This window comes from Callithrix jacchus, chromosome 6 (genome assembly GCF_049354715.1).
Source record: "Callithrix jacchus isolate 240 chromosome 6, calJac240_pri, whole genome shotgun sequence".
Taxonomy (NCBI): Eukaryota; Metazoa; Chordata; class Mammalia; order Primates; family Cebidae; genus Callithrix; species Callithrix jacchus.
The window spans coordinates 4,641,030-4,655,650 of record NC_133507.1 but is presented as its reverse complement, the minus strand read 5'-3'; the positions used below and the strand labels follow the sequence as shown (position 1 = coordinate 4,655,650).

General features: G+C 39.1%; 1 protein-coding gene and 3 non-coding genes across 4 annotated transcripts in view; all 4 read left to right on the top strand.

The window, feature by feature from the left end:
* Positions 1-14,621, top strand: part of LOC103793567 (uncharacterized) — a 156,488-nt gene that overhangs the window by 41,253 nt on the left and 100,614 nt on the right. The window contains exons 12-14 of the mRNA XM_078329080.1: positions 7,032-7,129; positions 8,363-8,405; positions 9,868-9,905. Of these exons, the coding sequence (XP_078185206.1) occupies positions 7,032-7,129; positions 8,363-8,405; positions 9,868-9,903 (177 nt within the window). The 3' untranslated portion in view covers positions 9,904-9,905. The remainder of the gene's footprint in view (positions 1-7,031; positions 7,130-8,362; positions 8,406-9,867; positions 9,906-14,621) is intronic.
* On the top strand, positions 1,131-1,208 carry LOC118155053 (small nucleolar RNA SNORD115). Its single transcript, XR_004745284.1, has one exon. It is a non-coding gene; the product is annotated as a small nucleolar RNA SNORD115 (small nucleolar RNA).
* LOC118155196 (small nucleolar RNA SNORD109A) lies at positions 9,353-9,419 on the top strand. Its single transcript, XR_004745406.1, has one exon. It is a non-coding gene; the product is annotated as a small nucleolar RNA SNORD109A (small nucleolar RNA).
* LOC144576856 (small nucleolar RNA SNORD109A) lies at positions 13,981-14,045 on the top strand. The gene has a single exon (XR_013519459.1). It is a non-coding gene; the product is annotated as a small nucleolar RNA SNORD109A (small nucleolar RNA).

Sequence of the window (14,621 nt, the reverse complement as noted above, 5' to 3'; positions counted from 1 at the left end):
TGATCTCCTGACCTAATGATCTGCCCACCTTGGCTTCCCAAGGTACTGGGATTACAGGTGTGAGTGACTATGCCTGGCCTTGTTGGTAAAATTTTAAATAGCGCACTGGACTAGTGAAAATAGGACACTAAAGTATTTAGTTTTATTCAGTCAGGAAGGCTGAATATCACTGATAGGTTTTTTCCTTACCAGTGGCTGGCCTACTTCATAAGATCTTCATGAGAAAATCTGCACTTTTTATCTGAATTTGCTTTAATTGAAACTTGGTAGCTTTTGTGATTTTATGGCATGTCGTTGTATTTGTTACAGTTGAAGCACATGCAGAGATAAATTCATTCCTGTTACATAATTGAGGTGGCTGTGGTGTTGTAATGTGTTCTGATAATTGATGAGCTACTCACAGCCGAAACACAGCCAATAGTGACCTCAAGATTGAGATTCACAGAAACCTCATGTTGCCTATAATATGTGATACTGAATAAAATATAGGAAGCTTGATATCTTTTTTATTTTTAAAGATGGGGTTTCACCATGTTGGTCAGGCTGGTCTTGAACTCCCGACCTCAGGTGATCCGCCTGCCTTGGATTCCAAAGTGCTTGGGTTACAGGCTTGAGCCACCACGCCTGACCCGAAGCTTGATATCTTTCAAAGTTCCTGATATTTATATTGCTTTGTTTATTTGCTTTTAATAGAAAGTAAATGCTGTGGTCAATTACTGTTGTTCTTGATACTGCTTTTTTGAAGATATATTCAAGAACTCGTTAAGGGCTTGTTTCCTTTGTTATGTCCATGTTTGGTGTTTGCTAGCCTACAGCCTAAGTAGGAAGGTCTTTTCACAGTAAGGATAATACTCTGTGTGTATAAATTATAAATTATGATAGCCAACATGAGCCATGCACACGTGAGAAATACAGTTTTCATTTTTGAACTCTTGTCCTAATACTATCAAAGTTATGAAGAATAATTAAAAAGTGAACTCAGAGGCTTCTGGGGCACCTGGTCACTACACAGGAGTCCTATAATGACTGTCCCAGTTTCCTATTCACTCTGTGACCAGGGTTTGAGGATATAGCATCTGGTATGAGTTTATAGGACCAAATTGATGTTTGTGTGGATAGTTCCATAACTTAGGTCAATGAGACCTGTTTTCGCCATGAGGAGTTATATTGACATAAAAATTAGGCTCCATTGGAATATACTGAGTCCTAGAATGTTAACTCTAGGATTGTGTGTGTGCTCTTAGTTCCATCCCATGAAAATATTTATTTATGGGCTGATATAATGAAACTACTGTAGGAAACTTGTTTTACCCACTTTGTATATCTATTTCCATGAGAAGCGTTTTCTGATCCTTTCAAGCCCAACTTTATATTTTATATATCTGGGATACAGGTGCAGTTTTGTTACATGGATGTGCTGTGTATGGTGAAGTCTGAGCCTTTAGTGTAACGGTTACCCAAGTAGTGTTCATTGTAGCCATTAAGTAGTTTCTTGCCCCGCACCCCATCCCATCCTCCCAGCCTCTGCATCTCTAGTCACGATTATTCCACATTCTGTTTTTATGTATACACATTATTTGGGGCTCCCACTTACAAGTGAGAACATATGGTATTTGACTTTCTGTTTTGTAGTTGTTTCACTTAACATAGTGGCCTACAGTTCCATCCAGGTTGCTGCAGAAAGCACAATTTCATTATTTGTTATGGCTGAGTATACATTCCATATACATACCATATTTTATTTTATATACATACCATATTTTATTTTCTTTTAAAAAATAACGTTAACATTCATTTTAGATTCAAGGGGTGCATATGCAGGTTTGTTACATGCATACCACGTTTTCGTTTTCTTTTTTTTTTTATTATTTTTTGAGATGGAGTCATGCTCTTTCGTCAGGCTGGAGTGCAGGGGCACGATCTCGGCTCACTGCCACCTCTGCCTCCCAGGTTCAAGTGATTTTCCTGCCTCAGCCGCCCAAGTAGCTGGGACTGCACGTGCCTGCCACCACGCCTGGCTAATTTTTTTGTATTTTAGTAGAGATGGAGTTTCACCATGTTGACCAGGACAGTCTTGAACTCCTGACCTTGTGATCCACCCGCCGCAGCCTCCCAAAGTGCTGGGATTACAGGCGTGAGCCACTGAGTCCAGCCCCCACATTTTCTTTATCCAGTCATCCACTGATGACTTAGGTTGATTCCATGTTTTTACTGTGGTAAACATATGGGTGCAGGTATCTTTGGTATAATGATTTCTTTTCATTTGGGTATATACCAGTAGTGGAATCACTGGCTAAAATGGTAGTTCTGTGTTTAGTTCTTCGAGAATTCTCCATACTGTTTTCATACTAACTTACGTTTCCACCAACAGTGTGTAAGCATTCTGTTTTCTCTGTATCCTGTTATTTTTTGACTTCTTAGTAATAACCGTTCTGACTGATGTAAGATGATACCTCCTTGTGGTTTTAACTTGGATTTCTCTGAGTGGTTACATTGAGCATCTTTCACATGCTTCTTGGCCATTTGTGTGTCTTCTTTTCAAAACGTCTACTCACGTTCTTCGCCTACTTTTTAGCAGGGTTGTTTGGGTTTTTTGGTTGAGTTGTTTGAGTTCCTTGTACATTCTGGATATCCGTTCCTTGTCAGTTGCATAGGTGGCAGAGACTTTGCAGGTTGTCTGTTTTGTTGATTCTTTCTTTTGCTGTGTAGAACCTTTTAAATTCCATTAATTCCCATTTGTCCATCCTCGTTGCTTATGCTTTTGAGGTCTTAGTCATGAATTCTTTGCCTAGACTCGTGTCCAAAAGAGTTGTTCTTAGTTTTATCTTCTAGTATTTATATGGTTTTGATTTCACGTCCAGCTTCAGTGGTTTCAGTTCTTAATTTTAATGTATTTTCAGAGAAAATATATCTTGGTTCTTTCTCTGCCATTGTGTGTTGAGAACATTGTGCTAGCTGGAGATGCAGTTTTTATGGTTCAGAAGTAGGGGTATCTTTGCTGACTGAGAAAGTTTTATTAGACCTTGGTCTATTTTTGACTGGCCTCTGTGATATTTAGGGTCATCATTTCAGGGCATCTGAGTGTTATTTTTCTTTCCCTTTAGTGATTCACATAGATGATCCAATCCTTATGAAAGGTCTTTACTTTTTACCCTAGCTCTCCTGTCTGAGAAAGTTTAAACGCTTCTGACTCACTGGCATAACCTCTGTGGTGAGATACCCTTTGGGGTTCAAATGTACACATAGACAAATTCATTCACATTATTTTATTTGGAGCTTTCTATGTTGTTGTATTTTTGGATAATTAATGGTTTCTCTGGACCGTTGAATTTGGTTGCTCACCACACTGTGTCATCTAAAGCTTATGGTGTGGTCCATACCAAGAAATAACATTAACATCTCCAGGTTTATGAGGCCAAGTTCTGGCCTGACACAGTCCCCAGTGAAGCCTTTGAAAACTATGCAAAGTAAAAGCCATTTGAAGCCTCTTAAAATGGTCCTAAGACCAAACATTAAATGAAACATCTATTTCAAGAACCTATAAAATTCATAAAGAAAGGTGAGTCATTGGTGATTGAAACAAGAGTGCTTCTGCTCTCCTTTCCCTTCTCAGCGAGGCAGAGTCTGCTCAAGACTTCTTAAGCCCACAGCACACAGTTCCATCTTTCCCTAGCACCGAGAAGGAAGGCTTCCTTCCTTGGTGAGCAGGACACTAGCAGTTCTGTTCTGGCTGCCAGCTGCCTGTTGTTGAGGCTAAGTCCTGGGTGTAATTGAAAGGTGGAGCTCTCATTTTCTGTCGAGTCCCTTCTGCAGAACAGAAGTTCTGTTTTGGGCACAGTGTGCTGAGAATACTGTCACTCAAGCCATCATTTGTGGCAGTAATGTCATGCCATAGAGGCACACCCAAAGAACCCAAGACTGCTTATGATTCCTGCACCTCAAGAAGGCGTGTAATCTGGACATTATCCTCTCTGTGATGGAAAAGAACAGTCTTTCGGCCGGGCGCGGTGGCTCGTGCCTGTAATCCCAGCACTTTGGGAGGCTGAGGCAGGTGGATCATGAGGTCAAGAGATCGAGACCATCCTGGTCAACAAGGTGAAACCCCCTCTCTACTAAAAATACAAAAATTAGCTGGGCATGGTGGCACGTGCCTGTAATCCCAGCTACTCAGGAGGCTGAGGCAGGAGAATTGCTTGAACCCAGGAGGCCGAGGTTGCAGTAAGCCGAGATCGTGCCATTGCACTCCAGCCTGGGTAACAACAGCATCTCAAAAAAAAAAAAAAAAAAAAAAAACAGTCTTTCAACAAATGTTGCTAGGACACTGGATATCTAGATACAAAAGATACTACACTCAGGTTACCAGTTTTCTGCCTCAGTCAGTTTTGCTCTGATGTAACAGAATACCACAGCCTGAGTATTTGTAATGAATGGAAATTTATTGGATCACGTTTCTGGAGGCTGGAAAGATCAAGGGGCTGGCATATGGTGAGGGGTCTTCTAGCTGTGTCATCCTGTGGTAGAAGGGCAAAGAGGAGGGCATGCTGGGACAAATATCTTTTGTTATAGGAATCCACCCTGAAATAACAGCATTAATCCATTGATGAGGGCAGAGCCCTCACAGCCTAATCACCTTTTAAATGTTGCTTTATTTTATTTTTTTTTTTGAGACGGAGTTTCGCTGTTGTTACCCAGCCTGGAGTGCAATGGCACGATCTTGGCTCACCGCAACCTCTGCCTCCCAGGTTCAGGCAATTCTCCTGCCTCGGCCTCCCGAATAGCTGGGATTACAGGCACGTGCCACCATGCCCAGCTAATTTTTGTATTTTTAGTAGAGACGGGGTTTCACCATGTTGACCAGGATGGTCTCGATCTCTTGGCCTAGTGATCCACCCGCCTCAGCCTCCCAAAGTGCTGGGATTATAGGTGTGAGCCACCGTGCCCGGCCTAAATGTTGCTTTATTAAACACTGTTGCATTGAGGGTTACATTTCCAACATAGGCTTTTGAAATGAAATGAAAAATTTGACCATTCCGAATTACAGTTTGAAATTTCAGTGCTCCTTTCTTGTCTGCGATTGAACATGGCTAAGATAATCAGTAAAGGTGGATGTAAGAACACTATTGACCGACTCGACTCCACTGGCACCGGTAGGACATGCCACCCAGCAATAGCAGAATGCACACATGTCCCAGTGCTCATGGAGTGCTACTTTGAATATCTGTGCTTTCTCCCTTTATTGATAGAATTAGCTAGTAGAGTGCCTACGTAGTTAATAAAAAAAACCCCAGGCTTCTCAATTATTATCTATGGTTTTAAAAATAGCTTCATTAATTTCTGCTTTGATCCTTATTTCTTTCTTATACTTATTTTTGCTGCTCTTTAGTGTCTTAAGATAAAATTCTTTCGTTCATCTTTTTCATTTTTAAAAATTAAAATGTTTAGTGCAATGAATTTTCTTCTAGGACTGCTTTAAATGCATATTATAGATTCTCATATGTTGCATATTTTAAAATATGTAAATGTCTATTTGCATATAAAATACATATTTACATATAAAATCTACATATTTTAAAATAAGTATTTTCTGTTTATATTTTTCCTTTTATTCAGGAGTTAATCGATTTTTAAAAATTTCTTGGTGAAAGAGACTCTGTGTTATTGTTAGTAAAGTCTGTTTTTTTTTTTTTTGAGACAGAGTCTTGCTCTGTCACCAGATAGCAGTGGTGCTATCTCGGCTCACTGCAACCTCCACCTCCCAGGTTCAAGCAATTCTCCTGCCTCACCCTCCCAGGTAGCTGGGACTACAGGTGCACGCCACCGTGCCCAGCTAATTTTTGTATTTTTAGTAAAGACAGGGTTTCACCTTGTTGGCCAGGATGGTCTTGATCTCCTGACCTTGTGATCTGCCCTCCTTGGCCTCCCAAAGTGCTGGGTTACAGGTGTGAGCCACCATGCCTGGCCAGTAAAGTCTATTTTTGCATTGTGATCAGAGAGTGCAGTTTTTAGTATTTCTTTGCGTTACTAATTTTTCTTTCCAACCTAATATATGCTCGGTTTTTGGTGACGATCCCATGGGCACTTGAGAATAATACCTATCTTCTGTAATATGTCAACTTTAATATGTCGCCATAAAATGGACCCTATTTTTATGTTGCTGTTTTTGCCCACTTGATCTGCCTTTCTCCGATAATGGTATATTATAGTTTTCCTGTTTATTCTTTTTGTTTTTTTGAGACAGTCTCACTCTGTTGCCAGGCTGGAGTGCAGTGGCATGATCTCAGCTCACTGCAATCTCTGCCTCCTGGGTTCAAGCGATTCTCCTGCCTCAGCCTCCCATGTAGCTGAGACAACAGGCATGCATCACCACACCTGGCTAATTTTTGTATTTTTAGTAGAGGTGAGGGTTCACTATGTTGGCCAGGTTGGTCTCGATCTCTTGGCCTTGTGATCTGCCTGCCTTGGCCTCCCAGAAGTGCTGGGATTACTTACAAGGTGTGAGCCACCGCGCCCGGCTATAGTTTTCTATTATGGGATCATCTATGTCTTATCTCCTTAACATCTCGTGTAGTTTTTAATTAATAAAGATGATTATGTTATTTGGTACATAAGTCTTCTTAAGGGTCAGATCTTCATGTGTGTTATACCTTTTAGCATAAAAAATGTGTCCTCCTTTACCTTGGTTAATATTGTGGGTCTTGAATTCTGCAGTACATGATGTAAGAATCACTACTCCTGCATGCAGTTGATGCAGGAAAAAAAAATGGCTACTCCTGATCTCTTTGTTTTCGCGTGTCTGATACTCTTTCGCCCATCCGTTTATTTTGTCTTTTAGAATCTGTTTGTTTTAGCTGTCTCTCTCATAGAAACCATACTGTGTTTTATTTTGTGAGCCTGCTAAAAATATTTTTCTTCTAGATGTGTGGAGTCCACTCACACGTGTGTGTATTTGTGTATTACTCACCTCTTTATTTATTCATACTTAGGAGAGTTTTTGCTTGTTTTTTGAGACAGTGTCTTGCTCTGTTGCCCAGGCTGGAGTGCAGCAGTGCAGTCGTGGTTCATTACAACCTCTGCCTCCCAGGTTCAAGCAGTTCTCCTGCCTCAGCCTCTCAAGTAGTTGGGATTACAGGTGTGTACCACCACACCCAGCTAATTTTTGTATTTTTAGCAAAGATGGAGTTTCACCATGTTAGTGAGGCTAGTCTTGAACTCCTTACCTTGTGATTCACCCGCCTCGGCCTCCCAAAGTGCTGGGGTTACAGGTGTGCGCCGCTGCTCCTGGCCACTTAGGAGAGTTTTTATTTATGTTGGACTGTTTACTTTTGTACCTCTCCTAATTCCGTTAGTTCTGTGTTTTCCTAGTTAATCTTTTACTTCTGATTTATCAGTTTGGGGATGTTCTTCAGCACTCCCCTATTGCTCATGCAACATGAGCGCTTTCAGTTTTCCTCTTTCCTCCTCCCGTGTTTAGTTGTATTATTTCTCCTTTGTCACAATATTAGTGACATTTGCGTGCCAGTCTTCTGCCCTGGATAGGGAATATACACCTGTCAGACTGAAGGAATGTCATGTTATATGCTGCTGTCAAATACTCTAACATACTTTAATCATCTTTTAAGTGATACACTCCAAGTTGACAGTAATCCAAGTTCACACTTAACTCCTGACTTTTTATTTCTGTCATATTTAGTAAACACATCAGCATTGACAACCATCCCACTGCAGTATCACTTCATGTATTGCTGTAGACCAAAGGGTCCTGAGAAGCTTCTGGAGTTGTTGTGAGAGCCAGTCTCACTAGGGTCAGACATCCACCTGTGCTGTTTTCTACTATGAGCTGAATTTGGGAGACACATTGTTAGGAGCATCTGTGTGGTGTGAGGAGTGTCTAGTTATTGCTGGTGGACCCGTCAGGATCAAGGATGAGCCCAAGCATCTGGGATGTGAGGTGTGGCTGAATCCACCTGTTCTGTTGCAACAGGATGAACTGGTGAACTCCTCAGTGACCTCACAATACCACTGTCATGTATCTTTCATTTTTCGCATCACAGTGTATTTTCATAAAATCTTTACTGGTTGACTGCAACTTCAGCATTTCCCATTCAAGAGACAACTGCTGTGCGCTTGGATGGCTTGGTAGAGAGGAAATTGGCTATTTTCAGAGTAAACAATTCAAGAAGGAAACAAATTAATAAATGACATAGCTGTGATATCAAGCAATGCTGATATTTGTAGCAAGGACTAGAGTGCTGAGATGCCTGTATGATAAGAAATTATAATGGAACCAATGTTGTGCTTTATTTTTTATTAATTTGGAGCATTCTCTGGTCTGATTTGTTTTCTGTGTGATATTTTGCTGCAGGTTAAAAGCTGAAGCAACCTCAGGAAAACCTCAGGGAAAAGAGGTGAGCAGCCACTTTGGTACTTTGAAATTCTTTGTGTGGTCTGTGGGCAGTGATGTCAGAATGTCAAGGATTGTGAGTTCATTCTTTCAGAGGCTTGAAGTAGATTATTCTTTTGCTACATATATTCCCATAAATGTGTCCCTACCTCGTTCAAGGATTTCCCATTATTGTTTCTCTTTGTTTAAATCTGTTTTTGAAATGACCTAAGCAATTATGGAGAACCATTGACGTACTTCCTTTTGTCACTATTCATGTTGGGTGAAAATAATCTTGTAGTGAAATTCAAGTGTTCTAAATAATGTGTTTTGGTTTTTTTTTTTTTTTAATCTTTATCTGGCAGATTTATAACATAGATGTTTCTATATACGTTAGCACTGTAGTCAAAGCATATATTCTGCTACCTTACTCCTTAAATTTTTAGTTGATTAAAGAGTTTTTATGAAGTTCTCCAATAGATTTTTTTTTTTTTTAATTGAAACGGAGTTTTGCTCTGTTGCCCAGGCTAAAGTGCAGTGTCACGATCTCGGCTCACTGCAACCTCTGCCTCCCAGGTTCAGGCAATTCTCCTGCCTCAACCTCCCAAGTAGTTGGGATTACAGGCATGCGGAACCATACCGAGCTAATTTTTGTATTTTTAGTAGAGACAGGGTTTCACCATCTTGGCCACAGTGGTCTTAAACTTTTGATCATGAGATCTACCCACCTTGGCCTCTCAGAGAGCTGGGATTATAGGTGTGAGCCATGGTGCCCAGCCAGATTTTAATCTAATTTATTAGAGCAATTCAGTCACATGTTTTTTTCATCCCATGTATACGAGAGTTCCATTATTCAGATACTAAACAAAGTGTCTACTGTCCATTTGCTGTTCTGACTGATGATGCCCTAGATAACCATGCCCAAAACCAGCCTGGTATGCAAATGCTTATTTGTCGGGAGGGTGCTTGTTTGGATCGATGATGAGAATACTTGTCTGAGGATGCTGAGGGACTCATTCCAGATGTCAATCTGAGGTCCAGATGTGCGGCCCTCCAGTAGGACAAATAAGACTCAGAGCCTGGCTCCATTTGATGGTCCTTCAGTGACAGCATAGTACCCCTGCGAGCATGCCGCTTCTGCCTCTCCAAAGAGGGCATTAGCGTCCTGTCTTATGAGTAGGTGTGCACTTTAAGCTTAGTGGCCCAAGATTTGCTTTGTTTTGTTCATTTGAACAGAGAATTGTAGATAGATAGTTACATATGGGATATATATTCTTAAGACAAATGGAAAACTTTAAAAGAGTCAATTAAGGGTCAAGCAACTGCGATAGGTACTGAAAACCTCATTAGCTGAGTGTTGTGCTAAAAGAAGGCAATATGGCCGATAGCAAATCATGACGGGAACCGACTGGAGTGCTGCTTTTACTGTGTGTGTTTTCTAACATTATGTTTCTTTCTTTTTTTTCTTTCATGTTTTGCTGAGATAGAAGGGCTGGAATCAAATCCTCCACTTCGGAGAATAGGGGTGAGTAGCTAAACCATTATCTTTTGAAATTCATATGTTGTATGCTCTTTGTAGGTCTTTAGGTCTTTGGGTACGTCTTTTCAGAGGCTTATTGGATGACATTTTCACGTCCTTTTCGTCCTTGAGACCCTCACCATGTCACCTACACTGTTGCATCCTTATCATTTCTGTTTTAATTTGAACTCTTTTCTCCTTTTATGGAAAAGTGTAGAATTTAAGAGAACTTTTGGCAATTTCGTATTGGATGAAAATTTATTGTAGTGAAATTCAGTTGTGCCAAAATATAAACGTATTTGCTTCATCTTTTTAATTGTGGGGGTTTCAGAATAGAGACTCCATGGTTCATGAGATCTTTGTAGTTATACCAGATTATGGTTGTGCTTCTAATTTAATTATTAAAGACTGAGTTGAATTGGTCTTTTTCTGGTTGTTGCAACAAGGTAAGTTATATAAAATGTTCTTATCTTTACGGCATGTCTGAGATAATAGTAGATGTGACAGCCCTGGGTGGTTTCTAGAATGCATGTAATTTTTATTTCTTGATCTGTGTGTTGAGTACTTGCTGTTCGAATCATGCAAATATATTGAGCTTTACAATTTTAGTGTATTCACTTTTCTACATGTATATTATTCTTCAATAGAAAGTAAAAAAAAATCTCATCGAACTGTTGGTTAATACATAAAAATGTCAGGTAGATTGTGTATGACATGGTGCTTATTGAATGATGCCCTCATAATAGATCAGCTGGGTTCTCTCTTTAGCCCAGGCCTTTTTAGCAAATCATATCATGAGTAGTTACTCAAGTATTTTTATTTTAACACATGCATATTTTTTCTATGCCTATTCTTAAATTCTCTTATATTTTTTTCTCTGTTATAAAAACATGCTGAATGATCCCAAGTCTTAAAGATTGCAGTATTGTCCTGATGTAGTCATGTGTTTTGGTGCTCGATTCTTTATACTGTCTTTGCAAAATCACTTGAACTGGTACATATCTCGTTTTGCAGAGAGGGAATTAATGTGATGTCTTGATGCTTTTCCATTCTACGTGCTATATAATTGAATATACAGGCAAATATAGTATATTTAGTGTGATTATTTCCATACCACATGTGAGATTTTCTCATAGATCTTTTTTTTTTTGAGACAGAGTCTCGCTATGTCTCCCAGGCTGGAGTGCAGTGGCTTGATCTCGGCTCACTGCAACCTCCTGGGTTCAAGTGATTCTCCTGCCTCAGCCTCCCGAGTAGCTGGGACTATTGGCACATGCTACCATATTCAGCTAATTTTTTGTGTGTTTTTATTAGAGGCAGGGTTTCACCATGTGAGTCAGGATGGTCTCGATCCCCTGACCTTGTGATCTACCTGCCTCAGCCTCCCAAAGTGCTGGGATTACAGGCGTAAGTAACTGCGCCCGGCCTTCCTCATAGATATTAATAGAGGCCCACATGCATTGTATGGTTGAGAATTTGGGGAAATATTGCTGAAGTCGGGTAAAGTATAAAGCCAAAAGTCAGAACAATGAACTTCCTGTTTAAGAATTTCCTTGGCGATTACTTAGTCAATATACAACTGATAATGCTTTTCGCCTTTTGAGTTCTTGACACATGAAAGCTAAAATGTCTTTCAACTTTCAGTCCTGCTTCCCTAGTTTTCCCTTTTTTAGTTTAAGATCGAAGAGCTCCAGCCATAAATTACTGCCAAGAGTAAGCACTTCATTTTAAGGAAGCTTAACAATATAGAAGAATATAAAATTATTTATGACAGATGTATTTTTAACCTTTTCCCCATGTTTTCCAGCGGTAAAATGTTTAATCATCTGCCCTATATTAGGGAAAACCTTTCCATGCTAATAACAAGTATCTGTCAATCCATTTATCTTTATGTATAATATTCATCAGTCATAACCAATTAATTGTTTTGTAAATGAGCTTTAGATTGGCCACATTACATTTTGGTAGTAACATATGTTATACAATCTCCTGAGGTCCTTATAGGTCTTGAGATCTCTATTTCAAAAACTATAAATGTGCCAGTGTCCTCAGTAAATATAAAGGACACCACATTTCGTTTAGCAATTTCTTGTTTTCAGAATAATGGTTATCAGTGTTTGGCGACTGCAAGATACCATACACTTAGAGTCAGAATATGCCGGTTTTTATGCACTCATGCCTCGTTTCTGTAGAGCATTCCTAGAATGAGTAATGCTTGAAAAGTGGGTCCATGTGATTTCTTTAATGAGATATAGTCAAACCATCAAATATTCAGGTTATTATTTCAGTAATGTATTAGCATATCAAGGTAACGTTATACAGAACACATATTTACACAACATAAAATAGATTTTATTATTTAATGTATCTTCTTAAGTGATAAGTACGTTTAACATTATTAAAATAGATTAAAATGGTTTATAGGCAATACAATGAAAATTGGCAGTCCTTTGATAAAACATGTGCCGTAACTGTAGCATTTATCACTGACGGTCATACCAGGATAGTATTTTATTTCCAATCACTGAAATATTCCTAATTGCAAAAAAACTTGAATAGTAAATTCAGAATTCTAGAAAGAGCCATTGCCTGGATAAATTACACAGGTTTCAGTTTTATTTATAATAATTATATATTTATAAATTAATACATAATAAATTAATAAGTTGTGCTGGGTAATGCAAAGATGACAGTGAAAGGACAAAATTGACTAGATTGATAAAGTAATGTTATCATGAAGAAATTAACCAGAATACCATCCATACTCTAAAGTTAGAAAAATTTATCAGGACAATTCTCTAAAATGCTCTTTTCAATTTTAACATTGTAATAGGAATTTTTAAAATTTGGTATTATGTGTGTTTCCTTCCAGATAATTTGAACAAATTCATATTTGGAATTTTTTAAAGCCATATCTTTGTCCTTAGTGCTGGTCTATTCTTGAGAATGAATGAATAAGAAGTATGTAAAAGCCACAAACGAAGGTGTCAGTTTGAAGTAGTCAGTCAGTTACCCGGAACACAAAGAATTTTATCTTGTGTAATGTCTACTTAGCTTCATAGGAGTGTGCTGAAAGAGCAGTGAAACACGGGCATTGTCATCTCATTGAGAGGTCCGGTAGCTACTGAAATAGAGCTTTTATTTTGAACCATCCACCCGATAAACACTGTATGGCTTATTTAGATGAGAGCCCGTGTGTGTGTGCGTGTGCGTGTGTGTGTGTGTGTGCGCGCGCGCTTGACAGGGAAGCAGGAACATCAGGTTGCCCGTGATGCACTCTGTCTATGCTGAAAACACGGCTCCCCCAGTTCTGGAATGAGCCCAGAGATCAAGCATTCGCAGTAGGCATAGCAGGCTCCAATGCCTCTGTAGACACTTATTTCATGATCATCGTATGTCGGGAGTTTCAAAGTATACAATTTGTGTGAAGACAAATCCAATGTCATTTTTCCTGGCTAGACTATGTGTGTGGTAAATCTATTATTTATTTATTAACTTGCTTCCCAGAAAATGACAATCAGATTAAGAAACTGCAGCCAAGTGGTCATGATGAGGTAGATGCTGAAGTGTAAGCTTATGTTATGATGCCCTTGCTTTGGATAAGCATATATAAGAGAACACTGGGAAACACACATGGCAGGAAAGCCTTGATGGAGGCAAAATACAGGATTGTATGTAGTAATGCAGTCAATAGACGGGCATTTGACAGTCATATTTTTCAAATATGGATACAAATTGCTTAGGACAGTAAAGACAGACAGAGTTGAAAGCAGGTTTATATTAGGTGTTGCCTTAGTGTTGATCCCTTTTTGCTCCAGTAATCAAAGTGATCGATATTGAAAATCGATTCATGCAACATTATTTATTTCATTCTAATTTTTATATGTGTCAACAGTGCCGTCTCCCAAACTGTACTATCCCCTTCAGGAGAACTGACTCTGCTGAAGTTTATAAGGTTGATGTGTTGCCAGCTTCAGTAAAGTAAAGCTGAAATGTATACTGAATTCTTAATGCAAGTAACAACTCTTTTGGAAAGGAACCCAGTTATAGAAGTGCTCATTTGTCAGGAGCTGCCTTGCCAAGATCAATGATGAGTAGTCATCTCAGGATTCTGAAAGGTTCTTTTCAGACATCAACCAGAGTTTTAGAATGGTTCAATATCATGACCTCCTGAATTATCTCAGTCGTCCCTGTTTCCCTGCTTTTCTTTTCTCTCAGCAAAAGGCACTGTCAGAATAGCTTTCTTAGGCAGACTTCCCCTTAGGGTTTTACATTAAGGACGAGTCTGTTGTTTCATTTATTTTGAACTGTTTGTTGTTGATTGTGTACAGTGCTTGAGTAAAAAAGTTGAATATAGGAATAGAATCATTTTTTAAATGATCAGCTGACTATAAAGTGGATTATTAGTGTCAGTAATGTTGGGAAAGTTCCGAAAGAGGGAACATGGACAGTACACAGTTACGCTGGCACCAAATTGTAGTTACTGTTGATGTATTTCTTTCCAATTGATTGGTCTGCTTTGTTTCCACATGTTTTTGGGAGATAAAATGGCTATAACAAGTAACAGCATGTCAGGAAATAAAAATAAGCAGAACCCCATTCCTTTAAGAATCTTCATTTAATGGGAGGGCCGTAAAATGAGTCTTAATGCATCTAAAGAATTAAATTCATGTAAACCGTGTTAATTTAACTCCACAATGGTGTTGAATTAGAAGTAAGAGA